The 23,829-nt window shown below is 40.2% G+C and overlaps 1 protein-coding gene across 2 annotated transcripts; it reads left to right on the forward strand.

The window, feature by feature from the left end:
• The first annotated feature begins 680 nt into the window (after positions 1-680).
• Positions 681-22,788, forward strand: PRKAR1A (protein kinase cAMP-dependent type I regulatory subunit alpha). 2 transcript variants are annotated; one of them, XM_027625367.2, is made up of 12 exons: positions 692-875; positions 1,170-1,284; positions 4,131-4,313; positions 9,826-9,996; positions 10,811-10,902; positions 11,113-11,174; positions 14,617-14,663; positions 15,602-15,760; positions 17,042-17,102; positions 18,238-18,359; positions 19,845-19,926; positions 20,269-22,788. In XM_027625367.2, exons 3-12 carry the CDS (start codon positions 4,137-4,139, stop codon positions 20,439-20,441), a joined length of 1,146 nt encoding a protein of 381 aa, XP_027481168.1. In that variant the 5' UTR covers positions 692-875; positions 1,170-1,284; positions 4,131-4,136; the 3' UTR covers positions 20,442-22,788. The 2 variants fall into 2 exon arrangements, with proteins under 2 accessions (XP_027481170.1, XP_027481168.1); XM_027625369.2 differs by lacking the exon at positions 1,170-1,284 and having other exon boundaries at positions 681-875.
• The last annotated feature ends 1,041 nt before the right edge of the window (positions 22,789-23,829 follow it).

Here is a 23,829-nt window from a genome sequence, read left to right on the forward strand (position 1 = left end):
TCATGTGAATACAACAGGTACCAGACACAAGGATACGTGTCCTCCAAGGGCCTTCTTTATTAATTTAGCGACTTTTTGTCTAAAACTGTCTCCTGCTCCCCCTTTCTTCCTCTACTGACAGATACCCCGATGGGAAAAAAATGGCTTCTCCCCCCTCGAATCCGAATCATCCTTGATGAGTGGTTTTTGCAGGCAGTTGAGATTTCTCGTGTGGTCATAGAGGGAGTGCGCCTATCTGCACCCTTTGTACTTGTCACCATGCCAGATGGGGGGGGCAGTTCAGGTTCTAGAAGCACCCTGACAAGTCCTTTTCAGTGTCTCGGGCCCACAGCGATGGCGTGGCCTCCATTGACCACAGCACCTCCGGAGCGGAGAGCAGCCCGATCAACCAAAGCAGACACTTGGCAGGGCTCGGATTTCTTGGACCGGATGGCGGGCCCGAGCCCGGAGGCCGGCGAGGAGAAGGCCGGGCACAGGATGCACTGCTGGGCGTGCGCATCCTGGGCACCCGCCCGCGCTCGGCCCGCGGCGCAGCTGCCGCAGATCCGCCGGGGCCGCCGCCTCCTCCGTGGCCTGGAAACGGCAGGAATCTCCCCGCCCTGGCCCCGCGTCCTCCCGCTGCAGGGGCCAGGGGCGGAGTCGCCCACCTGTCATCCGAGACGCCCCACGTGGGTTGGCCCGGCTAGGGGGGGTGGGGGTTGAAAAGGGAGGGAGAAAAGGCAGAGGAGTCGAGGGAGGCCGGAGTGAGAGTGGGGCTGCGTGAGGAGTGGAGGCGAGGGACCGACGAGAGAGGGCAGCTCCTGAAAGCCGCACCGAGAAGGGGCGAAGAGCAGAAGGAAGAATAAAGGGGACCTGCGGCGTCCAGGGAGGAACAGGTAAGGGGGGCAGGTGAACGGAAGGAGGGGAGCGCCGGGCTGGAGAGAGTGGGGAAAGGATAAAAGGCGGGCGAGAGGAAAGGCCTGCAAATAAGGGACGAGGTTAGATGGAAAGAAGAGCGGAAGAGCGATTCTAGGGCGTGGAGGGGCGAGGGTCCTTCAGGGAGGGGCGGAAGGGGAACCCGGGCCGCAGTGCCTTTAAGGTTGCCAAGGCGACGGCTCTGGCCAGAGCGAGGCGCATTGACGTCAGCAGCCGAGCGCTGATTGGTTGCGGCCGGGACGTTTCCGGTGGAGCCGCCGCCGAGCCGCTATCGCACAGTAGAGCCGGGCTGGGAGAGAAGCGCCGGGAGAGCTCAGCTAGCCGCAGACTCGCACCCGCTGCCCCGTGTCCGCCGCCGCCCGTCCCTAGGTGAGTGGGGTCGGTGGGGAGCCCCGACGCGCCCGGCTTCGCCGCCCCGTCGCCCGTTTGGGGGCGCTGGACCGATCCAAGATGGCGTCACGGGGAGCGACCTGCTGGGGGACGGCCGCACCCCCTGCCCCTCCCCGGTCCCGGCGGGCGCCTCCCCGCAGGCCTCACGCCCCGGGCCGCACCCCCGGCCCCGAGTCTGCGGCTCCGAGGCCCCCAGGCCGCCGGGGCTGCTCCGGTGCCGGGCTCACCGGCCGCCCCGGCCGTGCGCGCCCCGCGGCGCTCCGGCCCCCGGCCCTCCGCGGCCATCGCGCCCCTGCCGCCTCCGCACCCGCGCGCCGCGGCCTTTTCGCTCGCCCTCCCCCATTTCCTGAAGGACATCAGTTCGATTTTACTGGAATCCGCCATCGTTTTCCCCAGCATTTCTGGCTGATCTTGAGACTCGGCAGTTGTCGTCGTTTTTCTTTCTAGTGTTTCCTTGTCATCTCCAGCAGTGGCTTTCCCTCTCCTTCGTGGGATTCCACGCCCACCCCCATGATTTTAGCCTGGCTCCTAAATTTTTTTGTCCCTTTTCACCTCCCCTTTCCCGATCCCCGCCCCCCCTTCCTCCGTCTTTTCGCCACCATTGTGGCCTTCCGACTAGAGTAGGATGAAGGGAGGTTAGGCCTCCCTTCTTCATTTTGTAGCCATGACTGTGGCATGAGTGAAGTGAAGGGCACTCTCGAAAATAAGTACGTGGTATCTATTAACCCCCGCAGCGCAGTGCAGGTGTGATACCAGACAACTACTATGATTCTCCAAGAGATCGGTCTTTCTAACAGGAAAGAGAACACTTGCTCGGGATCACCCAAAGGAGGTGTTCCTGGCTGGTCTGAGGGGCTGCGGTCTGAATCAGCACGTTTCTCAAAAGTGTGTTAAATATTTCCTCGCGTGTAATCCCTTTGAAGCGGAATTTTTATCACAATTGAATTTACAAAAGAAAAAAATCTGTGTTTTCTTATGAGTATACAATGCAGTGGAAGTTTCAAAGTAGTTAAATAATTCTTTGGGTGGGGGTAGAAGCTAAATTGTTGGGCTCTTTAGTTTTAAGAACAAGTACGGAGTTAATCTAGGTATATTCGATTAAAAATACTATAAGACTGTTAAGTTTGGATTAAGGGGTTCACATGATGACCGCGTTATTCTTGGGGCATTTTTGTTAATGTGCTGCCTTAAAAACACCAGTGTGTTCTTTTTAACACATTATTTTGTTTCAAACAAAGAGCCAGTTTCACTTCTTACACACCGTTCTCTCATTTCTACCAGCTGAAGACCTGATCTTTGAATGATTTCTCTGATCAGTTGAATACATGTATTGGTATTCCCAGAATATGTCTGAATATTTTGAAGCATAAAAGATCTGATTTATCATTGTTCTTGGTGGCCTTTGGTATTTTTTGAAATGCAGAAAATTCTACTGAAGTGGACTATCAGTTCATATGAGTGTCTGACCTGGAAAAGTGGCTGTTATAAATCCAAAGTAAATGGAACTTTTTTTTTTTCGGATTGTATATTTCTGAAGTAGCATGATTCTTTTTCTCTGGCTTTTAATTTATGTGCTTGTCAGGGAGCTACAAACTTTCTCATGGTCTGTTAGTCTGTTATTGACCTTTATCATGAAAGTTGTCAAAACAGAATGAATAACAGTGTAGCTCTTTGGCTTTTGACTCTGGTATTTCTTTTTTCTTTCAAATTTACAATTCCATCTCTGATTTTGAGTGCGTTGTCTTTGGAAAAGACTGATTTGTATTGAATTCAGTTGGGGAGGGGAGAGGACCTCGCTTTTATTTTCTAATCTTAATAGCTTAATAATTAGAAGTTGGAAGGAAAATAATTTATGACTTGTTAAATTATTAAGCTTTTAATTCCAAGGTAAAGTCAGCTGCTCACTATTATATTTCTACTTATTTTACTTTACATCAAGGTAGTTTGAATCCTCTAAAATTGATTAAATGCAATTTATCTATTGAATCTTCGTGTAAGTTTAAAATTTAACCTGTTTTAGCATTTTTCTATCCAGCTGAAGAAATGTTTTGACATTTACCTGTCCAAATCTTTTATGATTTACTTGGTAAGGTTTCTTTGTTTGTTTTCATTTATTTATTTATTTTTTTCTTTTAAGGATTTTTTTTCTCTTACCAGTGTGTTGGTGTGCTGTTATTTAGGGCTGGAATTTTATAGAAGAGTCTGGAATAAGAGGCTGCTTTTAAAAGTCATCCGGGGTTCCTTTTGTTTTTTTTAAATTTTTTGATTACACTAGTAGTTGGTTAATCAGATCTTTTGCTCCAGTGGTTTGCTGGGTGACAGTAAGGACACTCCCCCAGGATAGGAGTTACGTATAGGGAATGTCAGATGTTCTTCATTGTGCTTACTTGCTTTCACTTAGAGCCAACTTGTGTGCCCTTGTAATTCTCTGTCCTGTTTACCATTTACACACTTCCCACGTCATCATGATTTCTTTTGCAAGGGGAGAACTGAATGAAATTCCCTTAAGGGCCTGACTCCTCAGCAGTTTGCCTCTGCAGGGGGTAGTGGCTCATACTTCCTCCCAGGAGATCAGGTTCTTGCCTTTTACTGTTGCTGTGTGCAGAATCTAAATGAAACACTTCTTTGGGGGAATGCTATTTTCCTACATATTTTATTCCAGAGCCCCCACTTCCCTGTCTGGGGAAAAAAAAAAATCTACTTAGAAAAAAAAAAAAACCCTTGTGAATCAGTTGCCTGATGAATTTATTAAGTCAAAGGCCAAATTGGCATTTGCTCTTTATAAATGGTTTCCAGAAGCATATGTGTGGTTTTTTTCCCTGTAGAGAACCATGGCGTCCGGCAGCACTGCCAGCAGTGAGGAGGAGCGCAGCCTCCGGGAATGCGAGCTCTACGTCCAGAAGCACAACATTCAGGCGCTGCTCAAGGATTCTATTGTGCAGTTGTGCACTGCTCGACCCGAGAGACCCATGGCATTCCTCAGGGAATACTTCGAGAGGCTGGAGAAGGTAAAGATAAAATGTGGGGAGATGACGACACTGACACCATAGTTAAGTGTAATGCTCTAGAATGTTGCTAATTTGTACCATTTGGAAGGAAAGGAATTCTGACCAGATAAGAAACCTAAAACGGAATTTCAAAAAAGAAATGCAGTGAAGGCATTTATAGTAATTTTTAACTTTGTCATCAGGAGAATTTGTCAGAAAACGAACCTATGTTCGTTTGCTAAGTTTAGTTGGGTTAACAGAGGGCTTCTACACATAGTTCCTTGTAACTGTTTTAATCCATAAAAATGATTAACTAATTAGATACAGTTGATCAGAAGTAGCAGTTGTATGACAAGAGAAATCCTTCAGTGCTTGAAAGCAGTTAATGCTTTAGTCTTCCTCAACAAAACAAACTTGATAAACCTTATCTCACCTTTTGAGACCAATGTAGTGAAGCGTTTGAGTCTAGCTTCTGAGTGATCTATCAGAAGTTCTGAATTTAGAGATGTCCATATTAGTACAGATAATATATCTCAGATGAGCCCCCTATAAAGCGGAGATACTAAGATTGATGGTTGTCAGAATTTTACTTTATTTACAGTTTCAGTCAGGACGTGTTTCTTCTTGAAAAAAAATTAATTCATTAGTTTTTGTTCTTTGTTCATCCTCATTGTGTGTATGTTACTGTGACCTAAGCATATGGTGTATGCTTTTCTAAGCAAAAAGATAGTCAAGGACAATGCTTCAGTTCACTTCCCTGAAGAAATGGTGAATGAGAAAGTCTGGAACGTCAAATGTTTTGAGTACTTTGGTTTGTTTTTGTAAATCTTCGAGATGAATTTACAGGTTTTCTTTTGTGTATTGAAGTTTGATGTGGTTCATGATGATTATGAACCAATTGGGAGGCATTTCTTGGGTATATGATCATTAAGTATCTAGTTACATAATAGAAATATTTGTAATACATCCCATTTGTTTGGAAACTCTTTTAAGTAGCATACTTTATTACTAAAAGAATCTGTACTAGGATTTAAAAAATGTTTGGTTAGCTCAATGATCAGACATTTCCTACTGTTTTCTTGAAAAGCTGATTGTTAAAATTGGTGTTTAGTACCATGATTAAAATAACAACAACAAAAAACAACTATGCAGCCCCCATGAAAGTAGCCTTGCTGTCTTAGAATTGTGGTAGAAAGTCCGGTTTTCTCCATTTTAAGCAATTTCCAAATAGTTTGTGAAATCCTGTAGAGCCAGACTGTCGTGGGCCTTCCCTGTTTTGAAATAAAGTGCGTTCCTGGAGATCTGGTTCTGAAATGGGTCACTGTAAGGTGATCCCTCTTTGCTTCGGACATCAATAGAAACCATCAGATGAGGGAATGAAGTTGATGAGACATTAAGTGTGTGTCTTTTTATAGGGAGTGTTGAATGTGTGGTGCTAGTTTCAAAGCCTGGGCTTACTGTAGCACTGTTTAAGCACTAACCAACAGGGAAAGCAAGAAATCATTATTCACATAGTTTTTTTTTGCACATAGGATTTTTAGATTTAATGTGTTTTGTTTGGTTTCTCTACCTCTTAACAAAAGTCATAGCTTAACCTACTCTTTTCCTGTAACTCAAGGGTCTTGATTCACTTGCATACATTCCTTTAGCTAGGGCTGAATATAGATATCTGAGCTTTCAAGCAACCAGATTTTCAACTTTTCAGTGGATCATTGTTCTGTACATTAGGTGTTAGGTTTATATGTCTGAAAAGATACAATCACATTCTTGTCAGCTCCTTTCCTGTGTTAACCATGGGTCATGTTTCGGGTACCCTCAGTTACTCAATAAGAAATGTGCCAAAAAAGTCACAGTTGGTCCATTGAAAGCGTCTGCATTTTGCTTCAGACTGTCTCCTGGAATTTAAGTCCTCATTTCTGCATATATTTATTAGTACCTTGCCTGTCTGATAGAGGAATTTTAATAGCTGTGTCCATTGTCTCCTATGTCCTGGGTACTGTCTGAAGCACTTTGCATATACACATACTCATTATTTCAAATGTGTGAGGTCGGTGATTATCACCGTTGTAAGAGGTAGCAGGTAAAACTAAAAAATGAAGTAATGTGGCTGTGGTCTTGCAGTGTACTAGTTAGATTTTTTTGTGGCAGCATACAACCCCCCCCCCCAATTATAGTGGCTTACTCCACATACAACACCTCCCAATTTTAGTGGCTCACTACAAAAGACCTTATTTCTCTATCATGTGCAGCTCTTCTGGGCTCAGCCCATCCTGCCTTCTTGACTCCACAGGTCTTGTTCCGGGGCTGAGTGGAAGGAGCAGTCACTATATAGAGCACGCTGTTGTCAAGGCAGGGAAGGACCAGAAGCTCGGGGGGCAGACCATAAGAGTGGACACAGTATGGCATGTCCGCTTACATTCCATGGCCAAGCCTCAAGTCTATTTGGTTGGAAGTTTATTTCACCTACAGGGACGAGTGGAATGGCAAAGGGCAGGGAGGGAACAGTGATTTTTTGAGAACATGGTAAGTGATTGGCCGGGGTGGTGTGAACTTAGAATTCCAGAACTGAAGGAGTGCTCGTAGCCAGTAAGTAGACCAGGAGGGTTTGTTTGGGTTTTTTTGCTTTTGTTTTAATAAATGGGACAACTGAAGAGGGAAGAGACTGACAGCAGAATGACAACAGCAAGAGAAAGGATATAAAAATGTATCATAATCTGTACTAGAATGTGATCTACGTTAATGGCTCTGAGTGGTCAAGTTTAGGTTATATTTGATTGCTGTTTAAAGAGAATCCATGAAACAGTGTTAAAAATCAACATGCTTTTAGTACTTGAAAATTATCTTAAAAACTCATTTAGATGTAGTTCCAAATGAGATGTTATTTGTGTAATTTTTCATGAAATTTTTATGAAATGCCAGTGACTGATTTTGGGGGGTAGAATGTGTTTTACTTATGGTCTTAAACTAAATTTGGGGAGACTTGAGTTTTATAGTTCTGTGTTAGTATGAAATAGGACAACCTTACTGGTTATTGGAATTATCAGAAGGAAAATGAAGTAAGTTTTCTGAAAAATGTATTTTTAAAATATTGGTTACATATTTGCACATGGTTCAGAATTTTACAGGTACAAAAGGGTATGACAATAAAATGTAATGAAATATATGAAATATACTGCATTTCCTATGTAAATATGTGGTTAAAGTGGCATATGATTTATAAGACATATTTTATATATGTAGAAATTATTCATTATTAAGTAATAATATATAAAATAGTTTAAAAAGTCTCCCACTCCATTGTCTTCCTTGAATGCAGCCAGTTTTCCATAGATAATATAAAGGCATTTACCTACAGATTCAATTATAAAAGAGCTTCTTCTTTTCCAACAGGTGCATGGCGTTCCGCTGTATGGATAGACTCTAGTTTATTTAATCACTCCACTGAGGATTATTTTGTTTCCATTGTTTTACTATTACAAACAGTGATACAGTGAATAATTTTGTATATATCACAAAGTTTTGTATGTTAGATCCCATATATGCGTATCTTGGAATAAATTTCCAGAAGTAGAATTACTGGATTATTTGGTCAGGAAGTAAATCCAGGAGTGCCTGGTGCCTGGGTGTTGGTTAAGTGCCTTCGGCTCAGGTCATGATCCCAGGGTCCTGGGATCGAGTCCCGCATTGGCCTTCCTCATCGGTGGAGAGCCTGCTTCTCCCTCTCCCTCTGCCTCCCCCCCTCCCACTTGTGGGCACGCCATCTCTATCAAGTAAATAAATAAAGTATCTTTTAAAAAAAGAAGTAAATGCATTTGTAATTAAATAGACAAATTAGAATTGTTTTTATTATATTTTTTTGTTGTGGTTTCTTTCTCTTAATTTGAAAATTAGAAAATCCGGAGAAATGAGAAAAATAAATCCAAACCTTCCCTCCAGAAAAAAAAAAATCAGGCATGATTCTACTAATAGAAATTAACATTGTTAATACCTTAATGGTTATCCTCCCAGACTTTGTTGCTGCATTAATAAGTTCTTTTATTTGTCTTAATGCCAAAAGCAGGGCTAAGTACCATGCAGGAGAAAAAGTAGGCATCTCTTTAATTTCTTTTTTTATTAAGTTTTTTTTAAAGACTGTTAGAGAGAGCGCCCAAACCAGGGGCAGGGCAGAGGGAACCAAACTTGTGGCTGAGCAGGGAGCCCACATGAGGGGCTCGACCTCACAACCTGGAGATCATGACTGGAGCCAATACCAAGAGTCTGACGCTTAACTGACTGAGCACCCAGGCACCTCTTTTAATTAGAAAGAAATTTAAAATTTCATTTTTATAAAAAAATGTTCTGAAATTATCAGTGAATGCTAATAAGTTCATTTAGAATTTGAAAGATGGTTTAGAAAAATACCGGAGAATGAGTCAAATGAATATGAGTGTTCTAGAGAACACATTCTTATTTATATCAGGCATGATAACTCATTCTTTACTGCAGAGCTAAGAGGAATTTTTTTCTAAGCCTTGGGTCTGAAAAATAAGAATGTTAAAAAGTTTATTTCAGTTTTTATATGAATCGGTTTAATGAGTTTTTAGAAACAAGTAAACTTTCTTGGTTTTAATTTTGGTGTAAACCCTGATAATAAAGAAGGCTTCTAGCTCTGCTGGGAGAAGTACTTTTAGATCTGATCTTAAGATTTTATTTATTTGACAGAGATAGAGCGAGAGAGGGAACACAAGCAGGGGGAGTGGGAGAGGGAGAAGCAGGCTCCCCGCAGAGCAGGGAGCCCGATGCAGGGCTCTATCCCAGGACCCTGGGATCATGACCTGAGCCGAAGGCAGACGCTTAACGACTGAGCCACCCAGGCGCCCCGTTAGATCTGATCTAATTTAAATTCTTGGTTACCATCACATCATTTTGTTATTTGTTTCTGTCTGAGACTCCAGCTAGAATATGAATTCCACAGGCTTAGGCCCCTTTCCTGTTAGTTTTGACACCGTCTTTTCCTAGCATAGACTTGACATGGCAGATCTAGAGATACTTACTGAGTTAATGAAATAATACAGTAACCTAGACATTTGTGTATTGCTTTGCTGGTCCTATGTGATTATTTCCAGGTAACATTCTTTTGATATGTGTGTGTGTGTGTGGGGGGGCGTCTTCATGCTATCTGTAGCAGCATACAAAAACCCCAGGATTTTGTTTTGCAGTTTTATTACTGTTGTGTGCATTACAAAGCATTGTTGTCAGTGTATTACCATAGCAAGTATCTAATTTTTCATTTGTGGGTTGTGTCTGTATTAATGGTTTTTGCTCATTAATAAGTATAGTATCTGTTATTGTCTGAGGAAACATTATAGTCCTTTCAGAGTATTTCTTTTCAAACTTGACTCCCTTTTTTTGCATTTGGAATTGGCATTTCCCCTTTCACATTGGTAATAGAGGAAGAGATTTGAAGTGATGGAGATTGGTTCTCACTGGGATGTGAGCATACTAAATTTATATCCTGAAGGATCTCATTTTATAAAACGGTAATTTTTTTCAGGAGGAGGCAAAACAGATTCAGAATCTGCAGAAAGCAAGCTCCCGTGCAGATTCGAGGGAGGATGAAATCTCTCCTCCTCCCCCCAACCCAGTGGTTAAGGGCCGGAGGCGACGAGGTGCTATCAGTGCTGAAGTCTACACGGAGGAAGATGCTGCATCATATGTTAGAAAGGTAGTCTTGTCACCTACTCATTGGGGCGATGTGTTCAGGATCCACGTGGTAGTCAGCCAGCCTCTGTTGATGAGTACATGTACCGTTTTGCAGAGTAAAACACTGACAGGATGGATTGTACTTCATCCTGTACAGGTCTTGGGTACTGAAGAAACAGGCTTTCTGTAATAAGCTGTCATCAGAGGAAATAACTAACAGTGATTATAAAATAGTGAATAATTGTATTTGGAGGGGGTTTCCTTTCCATGTTGTGTTGCAGTAGAAGAAGCAGGCAGTACTCTTTTTTTCTCTTGAATCATGGTTGGTTTTTTGACATCCTAGAATTCATGTTGTGACTTTTTAACTTTTTATCCTATAAGCTTCATCCTTTTGACTCTTCCTTAGAGTTAGCCTGCCATTTTGAGTTATGCTATTAGACCAAAGGCGGAAGAGAATTGCCCTGGCAAGAGGCTTGTGAAGTTAGTAGTACCTAATCACAGTTTAAAAAATGACTAATTATCATAAAATGCTTAGTTTTGCCTCAGAATAATGACCTTACTTAAGGTGTGGATGATTTGTTTCTTTAGTTGTTGACTGGAAACCAAATACCAGCCTTTAAATACAGGCTTCGTTGTAGGCAAGGGGATTAATTAGCCAATATTTATTGAGTACTTTGTAGATCAAAGATATTACAAGTGTGTTGTGTTAAATACTTAACACAAAGCTATCTTGTTTAAATACTGTAATGTATCTTGACATTTAATTGAAATGCATGTTCAAACATGATCTGCTTTTCATTTATGGACTTGTTATTCGACCTTCTATTCTTTTCTAGGTTATACCAAAAGATTATAAGACTATGGCTGCTTTGGCCAAAGCCATTGAAAAGAATGTGCTCTTTTCACATCTTGACGATAATGAGAGAAGGTAGGTACAGGTTCTTTGTTACACTGTTATTTCAGTACAGTTGTGGCCCCAAACTAGTTTCATCATTGTTGCGAGTTTTAAGACTCTTAATAATTGTTCACCTGTGGACAGTCCAGGGTGAAAATCTGGGAGCTTTAAGTCTAAAGTTAATGTTTGAAATCCATAGAAGACACAGATGAGATGTAACTCGAGGCCTTTTGTCTCTTGCAGTGATATTTTTGATGCCATGTTTCCGGTTTCCTTTATTGCTGGAGAGACTGTTATTCAGCAAGGTAAAGGCTGCTGCCTCTGGGTCCTGTAGTACTGTGGGAATGTAGGATTTCTTTATTGAAGTTTGTTTTCCTCTTCCAGTCTACCATTTTCTTCTGTTATAATATGATTGGATTTTCGTATTTTTTTGTCTTCGAGTGTAGTTGACAAACAATGTTATATTAGTTTCAGGTGTGCAACTTCATGGTTTGACAAGTTTATATATTATGCTATGTTCACCACATTTGTAGTATCATCTGTCCCTTTATCGCTATTATAGTATTGTTGGTTGTATTCCTTATGCTGTGTCTTTTATTCCTATGATTCATTCATTCTATAACTAGAAGCCTGTACCTCCCACTCCCCTTCACCCATTTTGCCCAACTCCCCACCTCCTTTCCCTTCTGGCAACCATCAGTTTGTTCTCTGTATTTATAGGTCTGATTCTGCTTTTCGATTGTTTATTCATTTGTATGTGTGTGGTTTTGCTTTTCTTTTTTTTTTTTTTTTTGATTCCACTTATGAGTGGAATCATATGGTATTTGTCTTTCTCACAGTCTTAGTTCACTTAGCATAATACCCTTTGGTCCATCCATGTTGTTTCACATGGTACCGTCTCATCCTTTTTATGGCTGTGTAATATTGCATTGTGTATGTACACCAGATTTTCCTCATCCATTCATTTGTTGATGGACACTTTGGTTCCTTCCCTATCTGGCTGTTGTAAATAATGCTACAGTAAACATAGGGGTGCATATATCTTTTCAAATTAGTGTTTTCATTTTTTTCTGGTTAGTACCCAATAGTGGGATCATTGGATCATATGGTAGTTCTATTTTTAATTTTTTGAGAAACTTCCATACGTTTTTCCACAGTGGCTATGCCAGTTTACATTCCCACCAACAGTGCAATGAGGATTCCTTTCTCTCTGCATCCTCCCCAGCACTTTGTGTTTCTTGTCATTTTGATTTTAGCTATTATAACTGGTGTTAGGTGATACCTCATTGTGGTTTCGATTTGTATTTCCCTGATGGTGAGTGATGTTGAACATCTTTTCATGTGCCTGTTAGTCATGTATGTGTCTTTGGAAAAATGTCTATTCTGATCCCCTGCCCCATTTTTTAATCAGGTTGTGGTTTTTTTGGTGTTGAGTTGCATAAGTTCTTAATATATTTCAGATGTTAACCCCTTATTGGATATATGATTTGCACTTATCTTCTCCTATTCAGTAGATTGCTTTTTTGTTAATGGTTTCCTTTGCTGTGCAGAAACTTTTTATTTTGATGTAGTCCCCTGCTTTAGGAGACATATCTAGAAAAATGTTGCTACGGCCAGTGTTAGAGAAATTACTGCCTGTATTATGTTCTTTTACAGGATTTTTATGGTTTCAGGTCTCACATTTAGGTCTTTAATCCATTTTGTGTTTATTTTTGTGTATGGTGTAAGAAAGTGGTCCAGTTTCGTTCTTTTCCATGTAGCCGTCCGGTTTTCCCAGCACCATTTGTTGAAGAACCTGTCTTTTCCCCAGTATATTTTCTTGTTTCTTTTGTCATAGGTTAATTGACTGTATACTTGCAGGTTTTTCTCTGGGTTCTCTCTTCTGTTCCATTGCTAGAACAGAAGAATCCATTTTGTGTCTGTACCATACTATTTGGATCACTACTACAGCTTTGTAGTATATCTCAGAATCTATCTGGTATTGTGATACCTCCAGCTTTGTTATTCTTTCTCAGGATTGCTTTGGTTATTGGGGTCTTCTGTGGTTCCATACAAATTTTAGTATTCTAGTTTTGTGAAAAATGCTGTTGGTATTTTGATAGGCATTGTGTTGAGGCTGTAGATTGCCTGGGGTAGTAGGGACAGTTTAACAACATTAACTCTTTCAGTCTGTGAACATGAAATATCTTTCCATTTGTTTTTGTCATCTTCAATTTCGTTCATTAGTGTTTTATAGTTTTGGAGTACAGATCTATCATCTCCTTGGTTTATTCCTTGTTTTTTATTCTCTACTGGTGCAATTGTAAATAGTGTTTTTTAAATTTCTCTTCCTGCTTTGTTATTAGTTTATAGAAATGCTATTTATTTTTGGCTTTTATTTTGTATCCTGCCACTTTACTGAATTCATTTATTCTAATAGTTTTTTGTTGGAATCTTTAGGATTTTCTATGTGTAATATTGTATCATCTGCAAATAGTGGCAGTTTAAACTTTTTTACCAATATGGATGCCTCATTTCTTTTTCTTGTCTGATTGCTGTGGCTGGGACTTCTGGTATTATGTTGAATAAAAGCGGTGAGAGTGGACATCCTTGTCTTGTTCCCCACTTAGAGGGAAGGCTTTTTCACCATTGAGTATGATGTTAGCTTAGCTGTGGGTTTTCGTATATGGCCTTTACTATATTGAGGTATATTTCCTGTAAAGTTCATACCTCCTCAAACTATTCCAAGAAATAGAAGAAGAAGAAAAGCTTCCAAATATATGCTATAGGGCCAGCATTACCCTGATACCAAAACCAGACAAAGACACCACAAAGAAAGAGAACTACAGGCCAGTCTCAGAACATAGATGCAGAAATCCTAAACAAAATTTTAGCATTCAACAATCCATTAAAAAGATCATTCACCACAATCAGGTGGGATTTATTCTGGGGATGCAAGGATGGTTCACTATTCACAAGTCAGTCAGCATCATACACCACATCTGCAAAATGGCAAAAGTCATATGATCAACCTAAGTGATCCTGTTTCTTTCTTAAGTTAAAATCCTTTGAGCTAAGAGGTACACTTTCCTTAAAGGACTACGATTTTTCTAGTATGTGATACGGTTTTGTTTATAGTAACTCTTAAAGAATATTCTTACATTTTAATTTTGAATGTTGTGTCGGATTTCAGAACCATATGTATTTCGTATATCCCTTATATTGATTAGTAAAATAAGGTAGGAAGTAGCAAAGCATTTGCATTCTTAATCATATAGCCCGTCTGTTTGTAAGGTTCTGTGCCTTCTCCTGATTCTTAACCTTTTTGCCCTGTATACAGACATGGATCTCACTAACCTTATGGGTCCGCCCCCTACCTTTTAAAATTTATTCTTGAATATTTTCATTATGGGTCTCCATAATTCATGTATTTTCCAGGTTAGTGACAGTCTGATATTTTGTTACTTACTCTTTGAGTTGTTTCTTGTTTTGTTGTTACAAATGATGTAGCAGTTACTGTCTTTGTACACATGTAGCTTTTTTTTTTTCCCCAGAGATATTCTTCACTATGAGATGACTAAAAAAATTGATCAGTTTTATGGCTTTAAAAATATATTGCTGGACTTTTTTTCCCCTGAAAGGTTGTGTTAATATAAAAATACGTATTTTAATGTATAAAATAAATTTACTATTTTACATTAATTTGGTAGTTCTGATATATGTTTCTTTAATTTCTATTATACATCTAACATTTTTACTCTCTTTTAGGTGATGAAGGGGATAACTTCTATGTGATTGATCAAGGAGAGATGGATGTAAGATTTAATGATAGCAAAAATATATTGGTAATCGTAGAAGTTAATGTGTTGATATTTATTACTATTAAGAGTTTCTGAAGGGCATATATAACCCTTGTATGTCAAATTCTATCAGCATCTTTTGCTAAATATTTTAGTGACACAGAGAAACTTTAAACTACTGAAGACAATTTCTTTAGCTAGACATTACATTTTTTTTTTTTTTTTTTTTTAGAGAGAGAGCGTGCATGTGTGCTTGAGAGTGGCAGGCGGAGGAGGGGCAGAGGGAGAGAGAGAATCTTAAGCAGACTCCATGCCCAGCGTGGAGCCTGATGCGGAGCTCTATCTCACAACCCTGAGATCATGAGCTGACCAGAAATCAAGAGTTGGATGTTTAACCAACAGCCACCCAGGCGCCCCTTGGTTTAAATCTTGCTGGAGTCACGGTTGAGGCCTGTGTGTGTGTGCTGTGTGGTAAGACAAATGGAAGGGAGAGGCTGAGTCCTACATGGTCATTAGCTCCGAGACTTGGTGTAGCTTTCTTAATTTTGTGAGTCTTGTTTACAAGTGAAATGCGGATAATAACAGCATTGCTGTCCCAGGATTATTAGATAGTTCAGTGTCTTCTGCAGGGGAGATGCTTAGCATAGTACATGACACAACACTCTGTGAATATACATGGTTGTTAATGCTGTTTACCTTTTTGCCCTGATCATCCCTATGGGAACATTTTTCTTTCTTATCTGGTAATTAAGTCAGGTAAATCACAGACCCTCTGGGTTTTTTTAACTCACTGTCAGACAGCAACTGTTTTGCTCTGCTTTGTAAAAACATAATATACTCTATTTTTTGAAAGAAAATTCAGGATTCTGCCCCCTTAGAGAGGTTTGTGGGTTTTTAATAGTTCTGTGTTTGTATATGTGGAAAAAACTGATTCTTTGTCATTTGTGTTTTAGGTCTACGTCAACAGTGAATGGGCAACCAGTGTTGGGGAAGGAGGGAGCTTTGGGGAACTTGCTTTGATCTATGGGACACCTAGAGCAGCCACTGTCAAGGCAAAGACGAATGTGAAATTGTGGGGTATTGACCGAGACAGCTATAGAAGAATCCTCATGGTGAGACAGCATGGCTTTTGGAGTGCAATTTTGAATTTCGGTCTGTGTAACTGATGTTTGAGTAATATCACCAGATCTTGTAGAACAAACATGTGGCCAGAGAAAGCATGGGAAACAAATGTGGTGTGTATGTAATTGTTAGTTCATGTTTGGAAGTCTGTCCATTTGCTGATCATTACTTACTTTATCTTTACACTTGAGGTAGCTTGATAAATGCTACTCGTAAGTGCATTAAGTGACTTAAAGCCATTCAGGAGTAATCCACTTCTCTAAACTGCGAGTGGGTTATCAGTAGTGCAAATGTCCCCTTTCACTGAAGGAATAAACAAAATAATAAAACCGTTGGAACGTTCTGCTGATATAGTCAGACTTTTTGAGAACTTTGTGACAGATTTATAGAGTAGCTTTAGATGATTAAGTGCCAGCTAATGGCATTCGTCATCTTGAATGATTTCCTTAAATTTGTGCAGTGCCTATGTGGCTATTTGACAATATACAGTTGGATGTACTTTGAATATTTTCTGTATTTGGAGAATGTGTATGTATAGATAAGTATATATGTGTGTGTAAGGATATTGTAGAGGACTGTGTTTCCCTCTGGCCTTCCCCCAGATATATTTAACAAACTTTACAGATAAGACAGCTTGGTTAGGTTTGGGGCTATGGCAGTGTTTTTGGTGGGAGGTCTAGAAGTGGTAGCAGCTTTATTTCCTTCCTTCTATGGAGAATTGGGGTTGTGGGGAAGAACCCTGGGCTGGAAATATATTCAGCTATAGTCACACATGTAACTTGGCTGTTTTTTTTTTTTTTTGAGAACTGAGTATTTATATAACATTTCACTTATTGGTGGTATTAGGCACCTTCTTTGCTGTATGCCTGGTGTTATACTTCTTTGTTTTTTTTTGAGGAGGGGTGGGAAGGGGAAGGGAGAGGCAGAGAGAGAAGCCCAAGCAGGCTCCATGCCCAGCACACAGAGCCTGACCTGGGCTTGTTCTCACAACCCCAACATCATGACCTGAACCAAAATCAGGAGTTGGACTCTTAAGTGAGACACCCAGGTCCCCCAGCTTGGTGTTACTTTTAAGAATGAGTTACACAGCTTTTTATTGAGCTGAACCAGAGGGTTTACCGTCGCCGACCTGAAGAAAAATAATCATGTATCAAGAAGCAGCAGCAAGCGTGGACTTTTTTTTGTTTACTTAACACTTAGTATTTATTATTCCGCAGCATTATGTGATAATTACACATTTTTGAGATGACTTTTATTTTTTTCATTTATAGGGAAGCACTCTGAGAAAGCGGAAGATGTATGAGGAGTTTCTTAGTAAAGTCTCTATTTTAGGTGAGTTTGGGAAGATCGCACAGAGAATCATTAGATTGAAGTGTTGGTGATGGTTAAGGAAAACCTGTTGCATTTCATAAATACTGCTCTGGTTATTAACTCGCTTTTTTTTTTGCTAATAGTGATGAAAAACATGTGGGATACAAAGTTGAAGTTTGACTAAGTTAGAAGTAATTTTACAGTGTATTTAATTTGCTAGTATGTGACAAACCTCTTAACTAGAAATGGTGGACCTGAGAAAAGCTTCCTGGAACTATGTGTTCCTCATTCCTCTGGGGGAGACAGAAAGGCTGAAAGTGTCCTCCTTTGACAGTGGACATTGGTAGTCATCCCCCTGAGATGTCTGTCTCCGTTGCTCCGTTTGGTGAGTTTATTGGTTCAGGACAGTGAGTGTTGCCAAGAATACCTTTTCTCTGTAGAAAGAGTAGGTGTTATTTTCTGGCTTTCTCTGAAAAAGTGCTAGAAGTTTGGTGAAGTTTAGAGTAAAGCAGGTTAACTTGAGATAGTTGTCTGTATTTTGTTTTGTGGCCTTACAATATTGTTACAACCTGTTCTTCCCTGGGAGGGGGTGTGTGGTGATTCTTAAGTAATAGTCTTCTGCCATCGTTAGAGCGAATGGACTTTTTCCCTTATTTTTCCTTTCTCTGAAAGGATTACATTTACTTAGTGACTTGGGTTTCAGTTTGGCCTTTGGGAACTAATATTACTGTCTGGTTCTCCTTGTTGGTTTCGTAAATAAATTCAACTTAGGATTTAAACAGATAAGTTATTTCTATGAACCTTTGGAATAGTACGGTTGCTAACACTATGACTTTTGGGTCTTGTAGGTTTGATTTGCATTGCTGGTGTTCATTAGGAAACTTAATGGTTACATTTTTTTACTCCTTTACCATTGAGTGCAGTTGATATAAATTAACGTGGCCACTGGACTACTGAAGTAAGGATCTAAGGGTTATCTGTAAATAATAGGAGGATCTTGCTGAGATTTGAGGTAATTGAAGAGGGGTGCCATGTTTAATCTGTAACACTAGAATATTGAATGGGCATGGCTGTTTGATTCTCTTTATAGTTTTGTTTTGACATTTTTAGCATTGACAGTTAATGGAGAGAAATTCTTTTGATTCTTGCCTTTCAGAATCTCTGGACAAGTGGGAACGTCTCACGGTAGCTGATGCATTGGAACCCGTTCAGTTTGAAGATGGGCAGAAGATTGTGGTGCAGGGAGAGCCAGGGGACGAGTTCTTCATTATTTTAGAGGTAAAGGCATCTGTGTTTGATGCTATTAAAAAATTGTATAGCGTAAGAGAAAAAAGGGCCTAATTCTGATTTATAGTTTGGTTTTTTTTTTTTTTAAGAATACCTGACAGTTTTATTTAAAAATTATCTTTCACTTTGAAATGGTGCCGTTTGGTTTTCTGCCAGGTCACCACATTTTATTTATTTTTTAATTTTTTAAAAGATTTTATTTATTCTTTTGAGAGAGTGAGAGAGAGAGAGAGAGAACGAGCAGGGGGGAGGGGCGGAGGGAGAGGGAGAAGCAGACTCGGGAGCCCGATGTGGGGCTCCATCCCAGGACCCTGGGATCATGACCTCAGCCGAAGGCAGACGCTTAACGACTGAGCCACCCAGGCGCCCAGGTCACCACATTTTAAATGAGTTTGTGTTAGAATTCTGGAAGGGCTATTCATGAAGTAATAGCCAAATTCTGGCCTACTCAGTCCTTATGCAAGCCAAATGAAACTCAATCATTTAGCATTAACTGTTAATGGTTCTGTACCATTCTTGTTAAAATCATATGTCTGGACTATTGGCAAACAAGGATTAAAAGCAAGTACTAAATTCTAACTGTTACTATGTTTGTTTGTTTTTATATTTGCCAAATTTTAGTTTCTGAAACAAGGTTTTCTGTAATCTTTTTTTTTTAACATATGATGTATTATTTATGTCAGAAATACAGGTCTGTGATTCATCAGTCTTACACAATTCACAACCCTCACCATAGCACATACCCTCCCCAATGTCTCTCACCCAGCCACCCCGTCCCTCCCATCCCGCACCACTCCAGCAACCCTCAGTTTGTTTCTGAGATTAAGAATTCCTCATATCAGTGAGGTCATATGATACATGTCTTTCTCTGATTGACTTACCTTGCTCAGCACAATACCATTACTGTGTTTTATATTTTCACAATTCATGGAAATGTAGAACATACTCTTGCCTGCCAAGCAGAGCCAAAGAGCAGATTTTCTATGAAAGTGGCTCAGTAGATGCTAATTGGATAATTCAGAAGTCGAGGGACTCTTTCTCTGAAGGGCCAGTTGGTAAGTCGTCGAGGCTTTTGTGAACCATAGGGTTTCTGTTGCAAAGACTCAGCTCTTGCCATAGTGCAAAAGTGACATAGACAGTGTATAAATGAATGGGTGTGTTGTTCCCGTAATGTTTTATTTATAAAAACCGACTGAGCTTGGGTCTGGCCCTCTGGCTGCAGTTTGCTAACCTGAGTGTGAGCTCTCTGGGTTCCTCAGTGTGATGAGGCGGCCCTCCCAGCGGGGGCTGCTGGGTAGATGGGGTTTGATTCTCATGCTGGGACTCTTCTCAGTCACCTTTTATATGGACGGGAGGATTGAAATCACTGCTAAAGCCTTTTTTTTTTAAACAAAGTAATCAAAATTGTGTTGGATGTTTAAAATGTCACCCTGCATTTGAAAGTATTTGTTCTGCCGTTTGGTGATTTTATTATAGGGTTCAGCTGCTGTGCTACAGCGTCGGTCAGAAAATGAAGAGTTTGTCGAAGTGGGAAGACTGGGGCCTTCTGATTATTTTGGTATGTGGATTTCCTTGAAATAAGCTTAAGTCGCCTTTCATTGAGATAGCATAGTTTTTCTTAATTTTGTCTTTCTCCCGACGTTTATTTTTTAATTGTCTTTTTGGCTCTCAGAGAGTGTGAGATTTTGGAGTGCCTGCCTTTACTCTGTGAATAATCAAGTTACTGGTTGTTTTCTGTCAGTTTTTTTTTTTTTTTAAATGCCCATCTGTGGCCTGTCCTAAGTTATTGAGTTATTTAAGACAAATAAATCTTGTTTTCTCATTGCTGTCAGAAGTGCGCCCCCGTGCATGTGTTTCCCATCGATGCTCACCCCCCTCTCGTGTGTCCTCCCCTCCCCAGGTGAAATCGCACTCCTGATGAACCGCCCTCGTGCCGCCACGGTGGTGGCTCGTGGCCCTCTGAAGTGCGTGAAGCTGGACCGGCCCAGATTCGAACGTGTTCTCGGCCCGTGCTCAGATATCCTCAAACGGAACATCCAGCAGTACAACAGTTTTGTGTCACTGTCCGTCTGAGATCTGCCTCCTGTGCCTCCCTTTTCTCCTCCCCCCAGTCTGGGCTTCATCCCTGCAGACTGCTTTCTCTTCCTGTTCGCAGCGCCACGTGGCCGCTGGTACCGCAGCTTCTCGTCTGTTTATATTAAAAGTTGCTTTTACTGCACCGTTTTTAATTTGGAGCATTGACCGAATGCTCATACACAGTTAAAATAAATAGAAAGAGTTCTGTGGAGACTTTGCTGTTACTGCTTCTCTCTGTGCAGTGTTAGTGTTCAACCTAGGCGGTGCGTGCCCTGCTTCCTGGTGAGGGCGCAGCCCTGCACCACGTGAATTACCGTAGAGTAACGGTGTAACAGTGCAAGATTTGTTTTTTTAAGTGACATAATTTTCCAGTTATCATAAGCATATTTTAGACTGTGGCCATATATGCTGTGTTTCTTTATAGAATAAATGATTTCTCATTAAGCTCTGAAAATTAGGAAAAACAGATCTAGAAAAATCTTAGTATAGTAGAAAGACATCTGCCTGTGTTTAAACTAGTTTAAGGGTGGAAAAGTGCCCATTTTTGCTAGTTCTTGGATGGATAATGATCTGTTGAGTTGTTTTTTTTTTTTTTTTTTTCCCTCTTAACCAGAATTTTTGTCAAGCTCATCTGCCTGGTTTTGTTTGGATCTTGTTTAGTAGTGTTTCCTCCAATTCTGAAATGTGGGGGTGTGGCTACCTGTGCCTGCCTTTGGAGTTCGAAACCAAATCATAGACTGCAAATACTGAGTTATGATTTAACTACATCTGCCTCAGCTCAAAAATTCTGATTAGACCTTTATTTATCCAGCTAGTGCCAAATACTGATCACCAGATGCTGAATTGGGAATTAGAATTTGAGGTCTACACTCTTGGTAGTTCACTTAGAGCTTTTGGCTAAATGTACGGTGTCCTTCACTTGGCTCCAGGATTCTCTCCTGTGCTCAAACGCTGCCTGCAGGAGGTTGGGTTTGCTGGAACAGACGTCCCCAATAGGAGAGTAGAGGTGATGGTGGTAAAGGAGAGATACCAGGGGGACAAAGCTCAGTGTTGGGGACTCTGTCCCACTAACTTCACTGGGACATAAGATTAGGGAAGAAGTGTTTTACTTTGGTTTCACCTTTTTCCCTTCTTTTTACGTCAACTAGAATTTGCGGGGGGGGGCTGGGGGTGGGGTCGGGTGTGTCTTTGCTGTTTCAGTGGTCTAAAAGGCTGTCCTGCTGAAAAGGTCTGCTTTTCTGTTTAGCATTTATTTTCTCTGGCAAACTTTTTTGGTTTTTTTAAAGTAAACTTGTGTTTTGAGTCTTAATTGTTTTTCAGTATTTTCCAGCCTTATCATCCTTCTGTGTTACATTATTCCATGTGCACCAATGATACCCAACAGTTTATTTGTATTATGTTTGATTTTTTTTTTAAACAAAATTTCACAGTTCTGTAATGTTAGGCACTTTTATTTTCATTGTGATTTATATATAATGTAGGGTTCTATTTGGGAGTGACTGCAAGCATTTTTCCATCTGTGTGCAACTGGGTCTGATTATTAATCCCCTCTCCTACCCTTTCCCGGGTAATTTAAATTGGTCATGGTAGATTTGTGTCATAGATTTGAACAGTTTTTAGGTTTTACTAAGTTTGGAGTTTAGATCTGGGAAAGGGGTTTTCTTTACATTTCAGTGTGAGATAGAAAGCCACCTTATTACAAATTTTTTTATTTTTCAAAATAATCTATATTAAATGAGGGTTTTCTGATCTGTACTTTGTGTTTAGCTACCTTTTTCTATTTAAAAAATTAAAAATAAAAAGTTATGTTCTTATTAGCTTAAAGCTTGATTTGATCTTTGTTTAAATGCCAAAACTGTACTTAAATGAATTATTTAGAATGCCACAAATTTGCACAGTTTTCATATATGTATATAATCACGTTCATGTATATTTAGATACATATAACGCTTTCTAAATGAGTTTTGCTCTTAAATCATTTGGCTTGCTGTTTACTCCCTTTTGTAGTTTTTAATCTAAGGAATTTTAAGTCTCAATTTAAAAATTATCACATTTAAAAGCTTTCTCTTTGTGCAATCTGAGTATATGTGAGAAATCACAATTGGCATAATTTGTCTTAGTGGATATTCAGGGCTTTGGAAGTCATTATTTCTGGGCTTGGTAAGTGAATTTAAGAGACCTACTGCTCTAGAAAGTGTAGACGGCCAAAGGACCATTTTGTATCGTTTCCTGGTTACTAGTCTAATTATACTGTGTGTGCTAATATTACTCTATTCTTTTTGTTATAGATTGTCTTAACAGTAGGTCAAGTAATAAAAAAAGATTAAATAATTTAAATCCTTAAGTGAATCAGTTTTTCTTCCCCTTCTCCTGTCCTTGTCTTCTTCCCTCTCTCCCCCAGGAACTTTTAATCTGGTGGGCAAGAATGAAAATCAAGAGTGAATTATGGGATTAGTGTTTTGAAAGAATAATGTTTGTTTTCAGTGTTTCCAATCCATTCCAGAGAATGAATCTCAAATCCTTACTTGAAGCATGATTGAGTTGAAGCAGATCTGTTTACTGAGTAGTGGAAGGAAAAGATTCAATCAAAAGCCAAGAGTTCCTTTTTATTCAAGACGGACTGGTTCTCTGGTCTTGGAACTTTCCCAGACTTCATGGGAAATGTCGCTCTGGATCAGCATACTCTCTGGTTTAAATTTAATACATGCCTTTGGGTATTTAGGTATGCTTACTTATGTATATTTTACATTCATAAAGGCTTATTTCTGATATTCTTCAGATTTCTGAGATGATTAAGTTGTACTCATTAGTTTATTGGTATTAATTCCTTCATATCCAGTGAAGTTGGAGATGTGTCGTATTCTATTATTTTTTTCTTTAAATTTTTTGTTATGTTAATCACCATACATTACATCATTAGTTTTTGATGTAGTGTTCCATGATTCATTGTTTGTGCATAACACCCAGTGCTCCACGCAGAACGTGCCCTCCTTAATACCCATCACCAGGCTAACCCATCCCCCTACCCCCCTCCCCTCTAGAACCCTCAGTTTGTTTTTCAGAGTCCATCGTCTCTCATGGTTCGTCTCCCCCTCCGACTTACTCCCCTTCATTCTTCCCCTCCTGCTATCTTCTTCTTCTTCTTCTTTTTTCCTTAACATATATTGCATTATTTGTTTCAGAAGTACAGATCTGTGATTCAACAGTCTTGCACAATTCACAGCGCTCACTGTAGCACGTACCCTCCCCAATGTCTATCACCCAGCCACCCCATCCCTCCCACCCCCCACCACTCCAGCAACCCTCAGTTTGTTTCCTGAGATTAAGAATTCCTCCTGTCAGTGAGGTCATATGATACATGTCTTTCTCTGACTTACTTCGAGAT

This window comes from Zalophus californianus, chromosome 16, assembly GCF_009762305.2.
Source record: "Zalophus californianus isolate mZalCal1 chromosome 16, mZalCal1.pri.v2, whole genome shotgun sequence".
Classification (NCBI taxonomy): Eukaryota; Metazoa; Chordata; class Mammalia; order Carnivora; family Otariidae; genus Zalophus; species Zalophus californianus.